The following is a 20,067-nucleotide window of genomic DNA, read 5'->3' as shown; positions in this document are numbered from 1 at the left end:
AAACCATCGCCTAGATGTTCCAAAACAAAGAATCTTAAACATAAACACTGAAAAGTTTAAACACCACAGATTCTTTAACGCGCGTAATATGGCTTCAGTCGTACAACATGTACAATTTCTGGGCGTGCGCGTCGCCGTTGTGATGCTGACGTTCCGTCTGGAATGACTTCATAGTCCAGTGGCCCGACGCGGCGAAGGATTTTGTATAGCCCAAAGTATCGACGCAAAACGGAGAGGGTCACGCGACAACAAGGGCGACGTAAAACCTATGTCACGACTACGTATTGCCATCCTGGTCGTTCTTGCACTCTCAGCATGCTTATTCTTTCTGAACATTTTTCCTCGCCTCTCTGATGACCGGGTGGAGAGAAAATGGGGGAGTGGCGCATATCCTTGCCATCTGCATTATTTTTTTTTTGTGGGGGGGGGGGGGGGGTGACAGCAGACGCTCCGAAACTTGTGCTACTTCTGCATGAGCTTTTGATTTTCCTTTACTTTTTCCCCTCCTTTCCTAGCTGCCGTAGTTCAAGCGTATGGGCAGTCTTGAGTAGCCTTGAGAGGCGGCGAATTTAGGTGGCCGGTGACACGGAGGTATCGCTCGTTTCAGAAACTCGGCTTGACGACCTACCGTTGTAAATGAAAAGCAGAAAATCTTGCCAAAAGTAAATAAGCCCGTAGGCGTGGCCCCTCCTCGAGCTGTGCTTACTACTCGATTTCTACCACTTCTCTCCGCGCGTAGTAAATTCTACGTGGTCTTTCAGTTTGAAAGTGAACGATATCAGTTAGCGCAAAAAGACGATTCCTTTCTTCTCTACTAAAGTTGAAAATTGCTTATCGGCATTACATATTCCAAAAGGATGTAAGTAGAACAGAAAAACCGTCATTACTCCAAGACCAGGGCTTTCGACTGTTGTCAGGCGGAGCAGTTTTTCCGTGATTGTTGTACCGTGATTCTTGTCCTCAACAGCGCTGCAGCAGCTTGCGGAAAGAACGCCACGTCTGCTCGCCTCAGTATCCAGACGACCATTGATGCACGACCGAGGACCGACGGACTCCTTTTTCCGAGGTTCGGATGTCCGACGGAAATCTGTTTATGTTCGACATACGCACTGCGGACGTCCGTCGGACTATCGACTCCGGAACACGTCCCACGGACATCCGACGGAACTCGGAGATAGATATTCAGTCGTTCCCGGAAATTGCACGCAGGCTCCCTGTTGGCAGAAAAAAATTGCTAATAACATTCATGCAAAGCTCAGCAAGCATGCGTCATGGAAATTTCAGTTACATACTAGTGCTTAATGCTTTTGTTTTGAAAGAGTAAAACAGACAAGAGATTATGCAACAGGTATTTAACTTTCCTGTTTTCAGCTGTACTTTCATTAACACAACGAAGTATTGAACAGAAGTGATCAATTAACTCGGCCGCCGAATTGGGACGTCCATCAGGCGTCGTGTGCCGTCTGGGTAAAATCTGTTCACGGCTCTTTTAAAGCATATTTCAATGTGTACTCCAATGAAATTCAAAGCGGACCAGCGAAAACGAAATGAACAATGGAATAAAATATTTGGTCACGTTTCATTCCGCGTATTAGAGCGAAAAGTATGGGCCCATGGCCCAGGAGGGGCAGGCGACGCGGTGGTTGTCATGGAAATAACGTAAAAATTAAAATAACAATCTCAGTGAAGACAAAATGAAAGTTCCTCAGTTGTATTTTTGCAAATTTGAGCGAACAAACTTTAATGATAAATGAAATGCATGAAAGCTTACAAGCGAATATGAACAGAGGGTAACGTAATGGGATAACGCACTGACCGCTCCCGCTTTTTTCATAACTTCTTTCCCACCAAACTTCCCATCTCAAGCAAACGGAATAAACTTTTGCCTAGTAAAGACACCTGTCACCTGCTCGCGAGCACGTCTTTGCGCCGTTTTCTCTTGCGTAGTGTGAACGAGTTCGAGTTATTCAACGTGTACGTGCTGAGCCGCAAACGCAAAGATGAGCGGCACCAAGAAAATGCAGCTTGCTAGTTCCGCGCATACAAAAAAAAACGAAATGAGGATGTGCTATCAACAACGAAAAGTGAGCTTTCCAAAGCGCACAGCCCCTCCGAAACCTTTTCTCCGGTAACTACACACACGCATGCGCATACACACGTGCACACGCAAGCACAGAGAAGAAAAACATTGGAGCAATGAGTGCGCAGCAGTCGTATACGCTTCCTCCGTCAGACACGCGGGAGAAAAAAGTTGAAACAAAAACAAAGCCTGCTGAGAGGGCAACGGGGACCAGGATTACAATACTTAACCGTGACGTAGTTTCTACGTCGCCCTTGTTGTCACGTAATCCTCTACATCCGACGTGCAAAAATTCAGTACAAGCGCTATCATGTGGTCTAAGCTTCTTTATGTCTAGATCGGTGGCAACGCTAATATCTAAGCTTCTTTATGTCTAGATCGGTGGCAACGCTAATAAAAAATGCTAGGTGCACAATCACCCCTAAAATGCGATGAGGCGAAAGCCTTTGTAGCGCGGGGGTCCGAAACCCTCTACTATGGCACCTCTTCTTTTTCTTTCTTTTCTATTTTCTCTTCTATCTGCCCGAGGCAGCGGAGGTGGCACAGCTACAGAGCCACTAGCAGGCCGCCTTTTCATTTCCTTCTTCGCACAGGGAGAGGTGTTGGTGTTCCTGGCCCTACGAGGCTGGGACTGGTAGGTCAACGCCGCTTGCGGCAGGGGCTAGCCTGCCACAGAATTTTTATCTGTTGTAGGCCGTCGTCGCTCCCGCCGCCGCTTAGGTGGTGGACGACGGCTGTTGCGGCGCGCATCTTTCTCTCCCTCTTCTTTTTCTTTCTTATCTACTTTCTCTCTTCTGTCCGCACGAGGCAGCGGAAAAATCCCCAGGTGGTCGAAATTACTCCGCAGCCCTCCACTACGGCTCCTCTTTCTCTCTTTACACTTTCACTCCCACCTTCCTCCCTTCCCTTACGGCGCGGTTGCGGTGTCCATAGAAAACAAGTGAGACAGTTACCGCACCTTTCCCTTCCTATAAAAAAATCAGTTATATAAAGCTCAGCTACAGAACCAATAGCAGGCCCGTGCATTTTGTTTTCCTTCTTCCTACAGCCACATCAACATCGCAACAAAGGCACTTCTTTCACTCCTGCGCCTTCCTCCTTTTCCTTGCGGCTAGATTGAGAAAGGAATGAGACAAGGCTGCATACTGTCACCCTGCCTATTTAACCTATATGCAGAGTGCATCATGAGGAAGGCCGGTCTGGACGAGTCTCTAGCTGGAGTGAAGATGGCTGGAAAACGTATCAACAACCTTAGATATGCGGATGATACAACTTTAATGGCAGAAAGTGAAGTGGAACTCGAGACTTCTGATGCGCGTACAGGAAGAGAGTGAGAGGTTTGGGCTTAAACTGAACATTAAAAAGACAAAGATCATGGCGTCTTGCCCTATGAAGTCCTGGAGCATCAAGGGACAAGAAGAAGCTGTGACAGAATTTCTCTTCTTGGGCTCCAAGATTACCCCGGAAGGAGACTGCAGCCATGAAATTAGGGGACGTCTGCCTCTAGGAAAGAGAGCCACGGTTAGCCTTGACCGCCTAGTAAAGAGCAGAGACATTAGTCTGCCAACCAAGATCCGTATAACTCGTGCTATGGTCTTTCCAGTTGTGATGTATGGATGCGAGAGTTGGACTGTGAAGAAGGCTGACCGCCAAAAAATTGACGCGTTTGAATTGTTGTGCTGGTGGAGTCTCTTGAGAGTTCCTTGAACTGCCAGAAGATCACATCAGTCGATATTGTCGACCATAAACCCTGACTGCTCATTGGAGGGTCAAATTCTAAAGTTAAAGCTCAGCTAATTTGGTCATCTGATGAGAAGAGAGGAGTCGCTGGAGAAAGATTTGATATTGGGAAAGGTAGAGGGTCGCCGGAGAAGGTGTAGGCAGCGAACACGATGGTTAGATGGCATCATCGAGGCGCTGCAGATGAAGTTAGGTGGTGTTAGGAAGGTAGTGAGAGACCGGAAAGCATGGCGTGACATGGTCCATAGGGTGACGAAGAGTCGGACACGACTGAACGACTGAACTGAAATTTAGGTGTCCGCGGAGAATTGGCAGATACGGCGCCTTTTCTTTCATGTAAACCAATTTGAAACGACGTTGATGCCTACTGCACTGTGCCTATTTCTATATGCTGTATGGTGCGGTGTTCATGGAAACGCAAAATGAGAGGCGCCGCACAGACGCCTGGAACGGACACGCGGCGGGATCAGCTTCGTATATGCATGAATTGTCTTGTGGCGTCATGACCATTCGTGACGGCATGACCGGCTGTGCCGTCATTATGACGTAAGTTCCAAATATTATGCATCACCAGACGTGACGTCACGACGACGTCAAGGCCGATGACGTCACCATGTGATGGCGTCATAGTGAGTCACCTCTGTCATTAGTCATGACTAGTCATGACTTATTAGTATTAGAGTGATTAGTACTGGTTAGTGACTAGTTAGTCATTGTTTAATACTGGTTACCTACTAGACGTCACCAAACTAAAGCGTTACGGACCGACGGACAGACACGATCGTGGCCGCGAGCTTGAGCCATTAAAGGCTTTCGCCTTAAAAAAGAGAGGAGGAGGGCACATAGACGTTACAAGAAGAAGCATGAGTTAGGTCTGTTTCCCGGAACAACCCCGCCGAGGTCACCTGCGCTGGACTGTTCACTAGCGGACTGAGGCGCCCCTTCGGCACTTGTTCATTGTTTTATGTTGTCGATGGCCCCACATTCACGCCTTCTGTCTACCGTGGATACTACAGAAAAAAATGTTCTCGAATCCCACGCTTACCTTACTGACTGTACTGTCAGACTCTGTTATAATTCGTTCTGCGGTGCGAGAGAAGACCAGTAAATGACAATGAACAGCGCTACATACGTCCGACTGGTACTGGAAAGCCAGCTGCTTGTCCCCTTGTGCGTCGTATAATTCTCCTATCTTGGAGAGCAGATTCGGATCCGTGGGCACCAGCGTTACGAGCTGCTGGTACCTGCACACAGAAGGCAGTGCTTAAGAAAGAATTAACCAGGCCTATATGTACAGAGGAAAACACTGAAGCAGACAGGAACGAGGTTGGATCCTGGCTCGTTAATTCTTTCTTCATGCAAAGCACCAACTAGCCCAACAAAGTGTTCTACTGAAGGTGGTACTAGTTCCCGGTTTAGCTGATTGCGTTTAAGCGCTTTTCGCATCTTAATATTTCAGCAAATCGATGCCAGGGAGGCGGTAAAGAATGCACTCTGCAAGCGTAACCGTGATACAAAATGGCTTGCCGTCAAATATTACGACAAAAAAGCGCTATCTAAAATTTATTACGAGTAAGACAATTTAGCTCTTAGGAATAGCACAAGGGTATGGAAGCCGAGGGGTGCCTTCAGGGTGAAATATTCGCACACCTATGTATATAGGTACCGTCTGTTGCAGAAGTTTGCAGCCCAACGCGCCGGGCGGAGGAGCAGTATCGCTCCCGAGAGGCGGCGCTGCGCCCGCCGGTGCTGCCTGGTGACGTAGCTATAAAGAGTGAGGAGGCTTGTTCTCTTCCCCTTATCCCGCAATTGATATCGCACATCTTTGCTCTCAACCGCGGGATGAGGGGAAGAGAACAAGCCTCCTCACTCTTTATAGCTACGTCACCAGGCAGCGCCGGCGGGCGCAGCGCCGCCTCTCGGGAGCGATACTGCTCCTTCACCCGGCGCGTTGGGCTGCAAACTTCTGCAACAGACGGTGCGTCCAAATAAAAGGTAAACAGTGCTCGCCATAGGCGACACACTAAGCTTTTATGCCACTTATATTTACTTAGTTGCTCGGTCATAAATTGTTTTGCGAAAGTTCACTATAATGTACAAATTGCGCCATGCTTGTGTAAGGCTAACACCCGGTGTGTGATCTGCTCCGTCATCGTGTTTGCTTCTGGATGGTGCAGCCGCTAGCAGAAAGCTTCATTTAGGGCACCGAAACCTAGAGATGTTGGCGCTAGTGGGCTTGCAGTGTCATATTGTTAATAAATAATAAAGGATCAGTGGTCACATCTGGCACAGGCCCGGCTTTTAACGCAGTAGCATTAAAGGCCCCGTTCTCAGGACATTCTGCCTTCGGCGCTGTCAGCGCTGACAGCAAATAAACATTGGCTGTGGTTTGACCAATGACCATCCCGAGTAGAATTGCGGAAGCAACATCTACGGCGAACGCGGCGGCGGCGGCACCTCAGCAGCGGAGGAGTCGGCGGCGGCTCCGACGCGGCTCTCCAGCTGTGCTCCATGTGACGTCCCTCGCTCGTCGCGCATGCGCGCCTTGGCTCATTGGGGGCTCCGCGAAATAGCTCAGCGGCGAGCGTGTTGCTTCCGAAACAACATCAAGCTCTATGCCAGGTGGCAGATGACATGCACTGACAGGTCATCGGGCTGTGTACCGTCAAGAGACCACATGGCGTGGCCGAATGGGCAGGCACTGCCAATCGAGTGCACTCCATGCCAGGACACGTGGACTGCGACTTCCTGTTTCGTCCGCTTGTTCGTTTCGAGTGCTTGTTTCGTCCTTGTACTGCATTTATTGTGCTGTTCCTCAGTATGAATGCATACCAACTCGCCCAAATTTCAGCTTTACTAAACCTGATCTGGCGGACCAATCAGGAGTCAGAAATAAGCTATGACGACTGCATGAGTGCCCTCGCATTAATATATACCATCTCGTTCTCCATATCTTGTCAATGCTGCGCGAACACTGCGTATTTACTGCCACTGCCTGTGGTGATGGTGCTTACCATTCGAGAGCTTCGTCCACGTTTCCTTGCAGCTCGTAGCTTTATGGCTGTTAAGGAGTTTAACAAATGGCGTGGCATGAGAGAAGCACTGCTTGGAGCTGGTCCAGCGCCTATACTTCACATGATGCGCACTCTTACATTTCCGAGCATGGTTACATGAGGTCTGACAACTGAGCCTTTTGAAAATAAGAGAGAAGAACATGTAACTTTATCGGCTGCGTTCGGTGTTTGCTATGACCCCCTAATCCAAAATGTAACAGGATCATCAAAGGGGCCAATAGAAGCGCCAGTCCCGGAAGACAACGTTTCGACATAAGGACTTACGTTAATTTCAGATGTTAATTTCCTTGACACGATATGTTCCATGGAAACCTTCGTGATGGCAAGGTTGATATATATAGTCTTTGTCAAAAACTCCGAAGGGGTCTGCTTCGGAGCCACTTCCTGCGGCTTGCAATGCATTTCCGGTTTTCCTTATCTCTTGATGGTAAGAAGACATTTTGTCCTATCCTCTACAACTGGAAAAACTCTAAATCAGAACCAGAAGGCTCAGAAGCAAACCCCCTGGGCCGTACAGTTTTTACAAAGGCTGTACCTACCGTTCGACACAGTAATACTCCATAGGGACCAACAAAAGGCGCAGGGGGAAGGTTTTTCTCCTTCATATGTGCTCTTAGTATGCGATAAATTATATATGTGCATGTGCATGCTGAATTCCCTATATGCTTGCGAACTTCAGCGACTGAAAATACGCTTATTACAAACCACAAAAAAAGAGATCCCCCTCGCTAGCCTATGCTTCAACGACCAAGTCTCTCATTTTTCTTTCTCCTTGACATTATCCATGGACTACCTGCGGCTGCTTGGAAGCTTTCATTACAGCCCAGGAGAACCTTGTTGTGTCCCTGAACGACCGGCTGCAGTGTCGGAGAAAAACAATCGCTTAAAGATATAACTGCTGCCCACAAGGCTGCATTAATTACTCAAGACAACTAAGAGGGAAACGATTGGTGTTAATTGTAAATGTGCAGAAAACGGGTCCAGTCGGGTAACGAAAAGCATAACACATAGGGATGATTACGCAGACGAAGCGCGCCCTTGAGTGTCTCGCAAAATGCTGCGTTAGACATTATTTGCCCTGTCTCCAGCCTGAACATACACGGACAGTTCACCTTCAAGGTACTTAAGGATACGTTCGACCGATCTGGTAGACCACTTGCGGGATGGTCTTTACGATTGTCCTGAGCTTGAAGAAGCAGTCTAGGGCCTCTTCCAGGGAGCCGAGCTTCTGGTAGGCAAGCCCTGCAGAGATGAACACCCGTCAAATTAATATTATGCGGCCCAGTTGAGCAAGAGGGAATCGGAAAAGCACATTGGTTGAAGCAAATCGTTATATGAACACACTCTCCCCGACAAACTTTAAGCTAAAATCACAAATTTGTCACTACTCGCTAGGTGGATGTCTGGTGACATGATGTGGCACGCTTGGTACAACTGGGGCCCGACCATTGTCACTCAAGGCGCCTGCGTTGGCACTGTTTTGCAAGGCATTACAGTAACTCAGTTAGCATTGCTTCTCTGCAAAGCTAGGAGAGTGGGGAAGGGGAGGGAGAAGATGAGCGGTGCCAGTTTATAGATTCTGTATCATGGTTCAATAGAACACAGTAATAACTAGGTTACTTTTGTGTTTCAGATACTAAATTTCGGAGCTCTTAACTGACTCCAAAAGAGCACAGGACGCAAGTACATACTTGTTTGATTTAAAATGATTAAAACTTCGTGTAATAAACCTCCGCGCACATGCACACCTCAGTTTCTTTGCACCGCTGATCATAAAGGAGTACTTCCGGAACGTATGCAAATCGCATCTGCCATTCTGTTCAGGTTTCAGCAATGGACCATCCTTGAATTCACCATTTTTGTTTTCTCGAATAAAGTGTTCAACGTGAACGCAGGCCCTCCTCAGATATCCACGTTTAGGGACAAAGTAAAAATAAATGAATAAACTATAATCAGTGCATCTATGTTGGAATATATAGCAAAAATATTTCCCGTAATTGTTAGAAAAAAGCGATAAATTTTTGCTGTATGACCCACTGGGCTGGATCCTGGAGATTTAAGTTGCCTCCAAGGCTATCGATAATACGCCGTAACATGGTCGCATGTTACGGTCACATACGGGACCTGTTTAGCGGCTGTAACAAAGCTTCCCGGCTGGTTCATCAACATTTGGTCTAATGTAATTTATTTTTGAAGCTCTTTCGGGCAATAATACAAAAGCATAACCGGGAGCTATATGCGGAGAGTTTGTAATAATAATGTAGGTAAAGCAACGGCAATGGCTGTCTCTACTCCCCGACATGCACCCCGAATGGTTCATGTGATGAAACACAAAAAAGGACCCTGTCCTTCTCTCTTTACCGATCTACACCAAACTATTACTTCCCGTATAAAAACAAACACACTTATATACGTTTTTTCGCGCGTACCCTTGTCATCAGCTCTAAATTAGACCACCAGTGCCTTCAGCAATGCTTTCTCACCCTGGTTGTAAAGCGCCTCCACGCAGCTGGCTTCGGTAGTTAGGGCCTCCCTGTAGTACTCGACGGCCCGTTCCATGTCGTTGTTTGCGAAGCAGCAGTTACCCTTATTGACGAGCGCTGGGGAATTGCAAAAGACGTACCATGTATTACAATCAGCCACAGAAAGCAGCGCTCGCAATGCGCGGTTTCGTTGAAAGCTATCAAATACGGCGCAACGGCTTGAAACGTATATGTCAAGAGTAAGAAAGACGCGAACGCGTACTTTTTAGACGCGAACCGTAAGTAATAGGTTCAACTTTTGGGCACTTGCTTATTCGTTCTATACGATCCTTGTGCAGTACCACGGAAGGTTATTTGCTTGATTCACTCTTAAGCGCTTACGCGATTTTTCCCGTCCACCTGTAACCCGTCAAAATTGTCCTTCACTGATCGTGGCAAAAAAAGGATTAGCCGAACCCTAAAAGAGGTGTAACACAGTTAAAAGTGACCCGTTATTAGGCGCTGCAGTCCCTGAAAATGCGTTGCTTCGCTCATTGCGAGTGACAGATACTGGAAGGGTTGCGCTATTTTACACGTTGACAGTCAGCCTCTTTCTCAGGTTGCTTCAGCCACTTATATTTGCTACTACCGGAAAAACAACTAAAATTATGTGGTTATTTTACGTAACGCTCGCTTGTTTGTGTTTTCTGGTGCTGTGAACATAGGAAGAGTTTCTCCTAGAGATTTGTTCACTTAGATGGCAAAGGCGCTATACATGTTTAACAAAAACATGTTCAGCTTTCTGTTAATGAGATGAGCGCGCACTTCCGGGCTACACTCTAGCATATGTGAACGTCGTTACTATCAACGAATATAGATTCGTCGCGAGACGTACTATATATCGACTGTGCTGCTGTCACCACGCACTTGACATCAGAGCGCTAACTTTGTTTTGCTTTTAAATGGAAACAAGTGATCAGGTGCTCTGTATTTTTTAATTTTTTTGATGAGCCTCCACAAGAGTTGTTTTTGGGCTAGTTGGCTTGAATCATGTAATGCCATTAAGATGAGCCGATCATTCATGGTTTTGAGTTTCGTTTAGAACGTACCTCCGGCGTTGTATCGGTCTGCTTGCACTGCCTGGTCCGCGTACTTGTCCGCCTGAGTGAGGTCGCTTTGCTGCGAAAGTTTCAAGAAAAGGTGATACAGGACAATGTACCGCTCAACGCGCACAAAAAGATTGATGCTAAAACACGTCACAACTTCAATTTTGTTTCCAAGTAGTTTCCACAGGCACGGTAGTCACTAAGCGCGGAATGTGTGTGATATGTATGTTTCAGTGTAATATGTAATCCCTAATAGGCGCTAAGCGCTTCATCACTACCTCGCACTACTCTACGTGACATGTTTCAGTAGCTGTTGCAGAGCTTGCAGCACATTCTTATTGTCAGTGACTGGATCATGTCAATACTTGTACTGAATATGTGTGAAGCTTTTATAGATTTAATTCGCCGCAAGCAAAGGTTCTCCTCATTTTCACCTAAATGAAGGACCCGGTGACCTACAGGATGAGGCATTTATGCTGCCATACCTTCGCTGGATCATGGAAAAAGCAAGAGAATTCCAGAATCCCATCTACTTCTGCTTTATTGATTATGCGAAAACATTTGACTGCGTAGATCACAGCAGATTGTGGCAAGCTCTCCAAGAGATGGGAGTTCCAATTCACCTCATCTGTTCCTCAGGAGCCTGTATGAAGGGCAAGAAGCCACAGTCAGAACTGGGCATGGTCTTACTGATTGGTTTCCGATCGAGAAAGGAATCAGGCAAGGCTGCATACTGTCGCCCTGCCTATTTAACCTATATGCCGAGTGCATCATGAGGAAGGCCGGTCTGGACGAGTCTTCAGCTGGAGAGAAGATTGCTACAAAACGTATCAACAACCTTAGATATGCGGATGATACCACTTTAATGCCAGAAAGTGAAGTGGAACTCAAGAGACTTCTGATGCGCGTACAAGAGAGTGAGAACTTTGGGCTTAAACTGAACATTAAAAAGACAAAGATCATGGCGTCTTGCCCTATCAAGTCCTAGAGCATATGTGGATAAGAAGTGGAAGCAGTGGCAGATTTTCTGTTCTTGGGCTCCAAGATTACCTCGGAAGGAGACTGCAGCCATGAAATTAGGAGACGCCTGCTTCTGGGAAAGAGAGCCATGGCTAGCCTTGACCGCCTATAGTAAAGAGCAGAGACATCAGACTGCCAACCAAGATCCGTATAACTCGTGCTATGGTCTTTCCAGTTGTAATTTATGGATGGTGCTGGCGGATACTCTTGAGAGTTCCTTGGACTGCCAGAAGATCAAATCTGTCGATATTGTCGACCATAAACCCTGACTGCTCATTGGAGGGTCAAATTCTAAGGTAAAGCTTAGCTACTTTGGTCATCTGATGAGAAGACAGGAGCCGCTGGAGAAAGCTTTAATGTTGGGAAAGGTTGAGGGTTACCGGAGAAGGGGTAGGCAGCAAACGCGATGGTTATATGGCATCATCAAGGCGCTGCAGATGAAGTTATGTGATGTTAGGAAGATAGTGACAGGCCGGAAAGTGTGGCGTGATATGGTCCATAGGGTCACGAAGAGTCGGGCACGACTGAACGACTAAACTGGACTGAACTGACTTGCTGCTAGTGAGCATGTGAGGCACATGCTCAGAGGCGTACATACAGCGGCAACATGCTTAGCATGACACAGGCCTTTAACAGCTGCTCACACGCTGTGTTACAAAAAAAAACCTGCACTTCGACGACGAAAATGTTTTTGTTATTTAATAGAAGCAGTCAAGCACATGCTATCACGAAAACGTTTAAGGTTACGACCAAAACGTGCTTCTCACAACGCTTAACGCTGAGAGCTGAAAGTCGTAGCAGAAAACATTAATGCATCATGAATTCTCCGGATAACCTCGGCTCGTAATAACGACAGCGATTGACTGTGATGGTCGCCATGCTTCTAAACAAAACGCCACTAATTATAATTAGTAGTACTGAATGTTATCTCTACTTGACAAATTATTCAGCCTCTATTCGCAACTTAACGTAAATGAAGCCAAGTTGTTAAGGCACTCGACTGTGCTCCCGAGGCCGCGGGTATGATTTCAGCCGCAGCGGCCACGTTACAGAGGAGACGAAACGCTGGGCACCTGCGCACTGTAAGATCAGTGCGCGGTATCTTCATTGTTTTGTAAAAGAGCTGGTTCAGGAGCAGCTATTCGGCTTACCAGCAATTCAAACAGTACTCCTATTCAGTTGAAGCCATAACGCGATGCCGCGATGCATTCGGAGCTGAATCATTGTGCTTCCGTGGTTTCTTATGTTTCGCTTAGGTTTCGCGTGGACGTTGTCAGGACGGTCATTGCATTTGATGCCCTGGCATGACATCCCCGTGAGCAAAGAGGTGGCCAACCTGTTAGTGGGTTTCAGAATCTAGTGTTTGCGTCTGGGAGGAATCTAGGAGGAGAAGCTTTACTTGGCTTCCGGCAGGGCTTAACGCAACCGGGTCTAGGTCTCCCACGTTGGAGCGTCGAGATCTTGTCTTCGCCGCCACGAGGGCCTGCTGGATGGCCCAGAGTTAAAGCTGGAGCTGCGCAGAGCGGCGGACTACCTCGACGAGAGAGTTTCAGGATTAGTTCCTGTCAGTTGTGCCTTGCACTTTCAGAGTATGTACTTAAGTGTTGCTGTTTGTCTTGCAGATCTTGCATGCGTTGGTGTCGTATATTTCGGGGTAAATCCTGTTCTGCTGCAGCCCGTTCGGGTATGTATTTGTTTTTAATTGGCTCTAGGCGACTGCCTGAGCTCTGTATAGTTCGCTGCTAGGCGGAGGAAAGGTCCGGCGGGCCAGGTAGAAGGCTTTGGTTAAGTCATTAAAGCTCGTCAGCCTCTGTCTCTCTCCCCTTTTTCGTCATGACCCTCTCCGGCACGGTATGCGAGACCTCGTGCGACGGAGTGAGCAACTTCGTTGAGGTTGGTGTGAGGCGGAGAGACGTTCCCCATATGTGCAGGGAACCAAACTAGCTCGACCTTGTTCCGTGAGAGTTTCAAGTGCTTGATTAATCGGCAGGCTTCCACAGATATTCTCTCCTTGGCGTAATTCTTTATGGCCGTGCGGGAGTCATTGACAACGACCCCGCAATCGGGATCAGATATGGCACGTGCGATGGCTAATTCTTCGGCCACTTCAGCGTGTCGGGACTTTACGCTGGCAGTGTCGACGACTGCGACAGCCGCCGGGGCTTAGATTATTGACTCGCAGTGCTCGAGGAGCGCTCCTTTTACTGAAATTACACTCTGTCCACTTTGTCTACAAGTCGGAAACGTAGAAGCGCTGTAGCCCTTATTTAAGTGTATTTGGGCACTGTGATGTGCGGTGCAGGTACTAAAGTCACCGCCGTCAACTGGACAAGGTGACACTTTGGTGGCAGACGTAGAAATACCCCCTTCATTTGAACGTGAAGCAACTTGCTCCTCCGGCATTGCCTCATGCTGCTCGTGGCTGTCCTTGACCTACAGTATGTCTAATTCTTAGTCTTTCGCTTACCGGGCACCTTTCTTCACAGGTACGTATAGAGCATATAGTGCACCACATAAGGTGCGGCATCTTTTCCCCCTCACGGATGTGACCAAGTGAGGCAAAGAATTTTGCCTCCTTTGATATATTTGCAGTTCTGCTCGATAAACTCCTTATCGAAATAGCGCTCACGCACAATAGAGTGTGGCTGCAGCCTCTTTTCCGCACGATGAAGAGAAAGCTCCAACCTTTTGTATAATTCTAGATCCCGTGGCGCAAAAAATAGCAATCCTCTCGGTCCCTTTCTTGTTGACTTGAAGCAAGATTTGCAGAATGTCTTTCTTGTCTTCATTCAGATCCCTTCTCACAAAAAGAGCATCACCACGCAGTTGCGTGTGAACAATGACAAACAGCATTAACAGACGAGAAAAACACAAAACACAACAGTAGCGTTCATTGTTTCAATGCCGGAGTCAATCATCGTCATCAGCGGAACTATACCCACTACAGGGCGACGGCCTCTTCCATAATCATCCAGTACTAGCTGTATCCATTTGACCCCTGAAAATTTATTTACCTCATCCGTCCACCTCACTTTCTGCCGCCCCTTGCTGCGCTATCCTTCCCTTGGAATCCAATTCGTTACCCTAAGCGACCATCGGTTATACTTTCTTCGCTCCATATGGCCAGCCCATGCCCATTTTTTTCTTGCTTTTCACGAAGATGACATTAATTGGAGTAATTTCTTTGACCCATCCTGCATGCTTCATATCTCTTATCTCTTAATTTTTTATTCCATGGGTATGTTGGTGCGTTGTCGTCAACGTAAGTAGACCTTTTTTTGTTAGCTTCCACGTTTCAGCCCCATTGGTAAGTGCTGGTAAGATACTTTCCTCTTGAGCGATACCGGTACGCTGCTGGTAATAATCTGGAAGAGCTTGCCAAATCCGCTTCATTCCAATCTTATTCTCCCAGTTATTTCCCTTTCGTTGTCTGGATCTGCGGTCACTACCTGTCCTAAGTTGACATATTCGCCTACAACTTCCAGTGCTTCGCTACCTCTTGTGTACTGCTGTTCCTTTCGATGTCTCTTAAGAATTCATTTCTTCTACATATTTATTTTCTGCTTTTCTGCTTTTCTGATTTTCCTGCCTATGTCATCAATCATAATTTGCTGTTCGCCCTCTCAATTAATTGGCAAGGCAATGTCAGAGCGAATCGCTGATTGCAATCTGGGAATCGCAATGCCAGAGTGCAAAAGGTTAAGTTTCAAATGCTATTTCGTGCGATAATCCCTGAAACAAACAATGTTTTTGAACAAAATTGAGATTAAAAAAGCTCGCGACGCGACTGAAACAAGTAGAAGATGATGGCTTAGCAGGGAACAGCAGCACTAGTTTTGTCGTCATAAAGCAAAGGCGCACGAGTTACGCTTTGTGCCTTGTCAGTCGGCACGCCAATTCATCTAGACACCGTACAAAAAACATAATTTATGGATGCGTAGTGCAGCCACTGGGCTTCCTTCAAACACGATTAAGTTCACAGCATGAGTACATTGGACAACCTGGGTTGAAAAACTGTTTTAGAGTAGTGCTCATTGCATTATTTTTATTTCATTTTTGGACGGCTTTGATTTCGTTCAGATTGGCTTGCTTTCTAGGATGTAATGCACCGAAGCGACTCAGACTTAGGGACGCCGTCATAGATGACTCCAGAAGCTTCAACCACCTGAGGATATCTTTAAAATGGTCATTGCCTCAAGCGCATCCACGCTCTCGCTTTCACTGGTTTTTTTGGCTTGACTCGCCGGCATGCATCTCGTTGTCAAAATCCGTGTACTTACCAAATAATACAGGAATGATAAATTGGTGGCAGCGGTGCTTGCAACCTTGGTGTCTTTCTTCTCGAACGCCTTCAGGGTTTCTATTGCCTGTAAAATGCGAGTGCATACGTTCACTACGCCGTTGTGCACCGCCACTCCAACTCTGCAGTCGACAGAGGCGGGAACGATGCAGTCATCAAATAATTCCTGCCAACCTGATTGAACTCTCGCTTTCTCAAGTAAGCGACAGCCTTGCTTATTTCCAAGTCATTGGCAATGTACGCGTAAGCAGAAGACTTGATCTGCTCCAAGCACCTGAAAAGAAGGCAAATCTTTTCCAAATGCAATTTTGACATGACGGTCTACGAATACTAGGCATACAAAACGAAGTCTACGTATGATCTCAACCAGTATTTAATTGAAACACCAGTAAAGAAATAGCGTAAGGAGTACGTTGCCAATAAGTGCCCAGCGTGCTAGAAAAAAAAATATATATATGAAGGAAAGAAGCCAACAGTCGGCGAGGCCGAGGAAAGCGTTGAGGATGGTACTTTTATGTCTTTTTTCTTTTTAATGTTTACTTGGGTAATCACAGAAATTATTAATGTAATCTGATTAGGGGAAAGATAAATAAACGCAAAGTAGAAGAAAAAACAACGTGCCGATTGTGGGAACCGAACCCACGACCTCCGAATATCGCGTCCGGTGCTCTTCCAACTGAGCTATACATCGGCCGCTGTCCCCCCTGCTACTTGGGTCTTTATGTTGTCTGTATACGAACCTTGAGAGTGTTCACCAGCTTACGGGGGTCTCGGTTCTGGCAGTCTTGAAGCCATAGGTAGCGAAGAGGGTTCTAGCACAGCTTTCGCCCTCGCTCTTGATCACGTTCTACGTGACGCTGGCGGTAACAAAGGACGTTCCACGTCCGCCGCTATGGTTGAGGGTGGCGCTGGTGAACACTCTCAAGGTTCGTATACAGACAACATAAATACCCAAGAAAGTAGCAGGGAGGACAGCGGCCGATGTAGCTCAGCTGGAAGAGCACCGGACGCGATATTCGGAGGTCGTGGGTTTGGTTCCCACAATCGGCACGTTGTTTTTTCTTCTACTTTGTGTTTAATTATCTTTCCCCTAATCAGATTACATTAATAACTTCTGTGATTATCCAAGTGAAAATTAAAAAAAAAGACAAAAGTACCATCCCCAACGCTTTCCTCGGCCTCGCCGACTGTTGGCTTCTTTCCTTCATGTATTATAACAAGCACCACGAAAACTAACGTATGAAACAATTTATGGACGTTTCGGCTGTGGAACAGCCTTCGTCAGAATGTCAGTACTGAAATGGATGTTACAGTATTTGTAGCGGCAAGATACAAAAAAAAAATCGCACGAAAAAGTGTAGACGCATCGGGCACGACACAACAGGGCGAAATGTGGGTCACTGTAAGAGGTGATAGCGTTTGGAGTATTGTCGATCTTATTACTATTAGAAGCCCAGAATTAACGAATGCACAATCAAGACAATTTTAAACATATGGCGGTTGGCTAGTGTCCTGAATCGGAAACGAAGCTGTTATGCATGCCGCCGCAGGTTTGAATCTGACTCGAGGAAATATTATTAACTCTTTTTCTGCTTCACACCTTCACGACAAAAACTCCTGGGAAGTTTTGAACACGTTGGCCCATGCCTTTCCAGAGCTTTCTGGGTAGTGTTCGAAGTAGAAGCACTACACGCATAAAACGCAAGTGTTCGCGCTGTCACATATGTTCCTTTCTTCGAGGCATCACGCTAACACCCCATCTCAGTATGTTTCAGCTACTCAGTATGCTCGACCAGTAAGAGCTCTGTTCCCAAATGCAGATCATTCGCTGTGATATAATCACTGATATCAACTTCTCCGTATCTCCTATTGTTGCTTCGAATCATGCCGTTAAGCAGTTCTACAGGCAACTTGGTTCGAACTTATTACAGTTAGGCGTTCTTCAATAGCTAGAATACATCGCTTATCATGAAATGTAATAATGCGGTGCGATATATTTGGAATAAAATGAAGGAAATATCACGAGAAATGTTTCGGTTATCGGCAAACATGCGAATTGTTTTTTTTTGTTTTTTTTTTCTTTTAGCGTTGATAAGGGAATTCTGAAGTCATGTTTCTATGCGGCCAATATTCCCGATAAGTGCGATCTGAAGACACCAGGCGTATTCGTCATGCGCTAGTATAACCTATCCATTCTTTGCACCGCGAAGAATTGGTGCCTCGAACTGACACAAATTCTGGCATATAATGAGTTGTCTGCAACATGTCTTCAGTTCCAGACCTTGCACGGTCACTGATTTGCATCAATAATCCGAGTTACATGGCTATAATATTGACTATATGGCTAAACAGGAACCGATGTAAACTTTCAGTGCTCTTCAAAAGCGTTGTATTGAGGTAAACGTGCAAAGACTGTCAATAGGTGTAGTCCTTTCTCTGCTTACCACTCGTAGCCTTCTGAAAATGAACTGCTGATTACGGGGGCTATGAGCTTGGCGGCGGTTGATATGCACCATTCAGCTTCATGTTTCCTGCAGACAGACAAAGCATCATGCAGCACCATTACGGTCTCAAGAAGTGCGGGTCTTAACAAAACTTGTATTACTTCCTTACAACTAGTGAGGAGCTGTTTTTATATCATTGTACGAATTTCTCCAATGTCAGACCTTGCAGCTTAATCAACAAAAATCAAGCTGGCATTATTTGAAGCTCATCAGACAAAGCTGTCATTATGCGGTAATAGTTTGCGGTTGTGACTAGGCTCTGGGATGCAGCTCAGACACTCTCTTGCTGCGAATTACAACGACCATATCAAAAAAGCAAAACGGTACCCTATCACGGCATATCATAGCGTTAGTATAACTGTTATGCTTACGGGCTTATGTGCAGTGCAGAATAGTTGCTAACCGGGAAATAACACAGCGAAGTCCAGACGCCAGCATTTCATCCTACGCTCTTAACACATCGTGAAAGGTTGCTAAATGTATATGCTCAAAGATACCTACTAATGTTATTCCGATGATATTGTTCCGAAGTTTGTGGAAGGCAACTGTTGATAAGGCACGGGCGATCGTGATCGTTTAACTCATGAATATATGTCTACACCTTCATGTGTTGAGAAAAAAATGGGCCGATCAGGATGTCTTGTTAAAAATGTTTTGCCTTGTCGTCCAGTACATGGGCTATATCATGCTTTAATTCATATAAAGTGACGACGAACACGACAGGGGATCAGACACCGCAGAGCGCGCTGTGGCGTCTCATCAGAAAGAAATGCCAAATCGCCCAACAACTGCTTTTAGGTACATTATGGGTCATTCAGTTTCTTATCTTGAACAGATGTTTTTAAAAACTGCACCTGAACCGAGTATCATACGACCAAACCGCATATAGGCCCAACTCCGGTTTGACTATGCTGAAGTTTCATAGAAATCAGTCCCCGGCTCTCGCTCACCTTTCCCGTTCGATCTGCTGGAGCGAGTCGTTCTTGATTTCCTCGTAGTATAGCATCTCAGCCGGGTCATCCTGAAAGCAGGAGACAAGCCACAGTGATGAAAAATGTGTGAAAGATGAGCAACAGCGCTCGTGATCGTCTCCGTATGCTTCCCTGCCTCACACTAAGAGTCACTGAGTAAATTTCCTGGCAGCAGAAAATAAATTCAAATGTAAACCCTATAAGCACTACATAAGCTTCTTCTTTTTATTTATTCCAGAATCAACATTACAGATGCCGAGGACCGTGAACACAATGCCTCTAACTGGGCTTGACGGGGTTCACGGTTCCGAAATTTGCCGTTAACTATAAACGACTGTACAGACACAATGCATCAGACATAGAAGGACCTGGTACAAACATCAAGACATAAGCAAGGACAATTACAAGATAAAGTGTTCAACGAAGTATAGAGTGTGCGGTGCAATGTAAAAGAAGGCAAAATGTGTAAGTATACAAGACCAATATTTTGGCTACGAAACATTTCGGTTGGTTAGAAGCGATGGAAGGATAGCATGTGGCAACCATAGTGCGTGCTCGAGGAATGTGCCAGTTCTTTACAGCGGCTCCTCCGTGCTTGTCGTTTCCGAGTCAGGTTTGCTGCGCCACCTAAAATGGTTTTATTCTGTTTAACCACGTTAGCACAACGGATAATAAGCATTGTTTTAAAATTTCAAGAAGTGTGATAATGTTCAATACTTTGAACAGAGGTCCAGTGTGGTTATCGTATGCAGCGTTTGTTACTATACGAATTGCCTTTTTTGCATGATGTGAAATTTAGCAAAATTTGAC

At 46.2% G+C, this 20,067-nt stretch overlaps 1 protein-coding gene across 1 annotated transcript in view; it reads right to left on the bottom strand.

Annotated features, from left to right (window-relative positions):
* Positions 1–20,067, bottom strand: part of nompB (intraflagellar transport protein 88-like protein nompB) — an 83,097-nt gene that overhangs the window by 23,873 nt on the left and 39,157 nt on the right. The window contains exons 11-19 of the mRNA XM_084587387.1: positions 19,237–19,307; positions 18,227–18,313; positions 15,957–16,056; positions 15,763–15,849; positions 10,466–10,535; positions 9,378–9,494; positions 8,028–8,136; positions 6,835–6,873; positions 4,953–5,064 (exon numbers count right to left, since the gene is read on the bottom strand). Coding sequence (XP_084443513.1) covers positions 4,953–5,064; positions 6,835–6,873; positions 8,028–8,136; positions 9,378–9,494; positions 10,466–10,535; positions 15,763–15,849; positions 15,957–16,056; positions 18,227–18,313; positions 19,237–19,307 — 792 coding nt within the window. The remainder of the gene's footprint in view (positions 1–4,952; positions 5,065–6,834; positions 6,874–8,027; positions 8,137–9,377; positions 9,495–10,465; positions 10,536–15,762; positions 15,850–15,956; positions 16,057–18,226; positions 18,314–19,236; positions 19,308–20,067) is intronic.

The sequence above is a fragment of the Amblyomma maculatum genome, chromosome 1 (genome assembly GCF_055883805.1).
Source record: "Amblyomma maculatum isolate TAMU_Amacu chromosome 1, ASM5588380v1, whole genome shotgun sequence".
Classification (NCBI taxonomy): domain Eukaryota; kingdom Metazoa; phylum Arthropoda; class Arachnida; order Ixodida; family Ixodidae; genus Amblyomma; species Amblyomma maculatum.
Note: the sequence above shows the minus strand (reverse complement) of the source record. Positions and strands in the feature narration are given on the sequence as shown.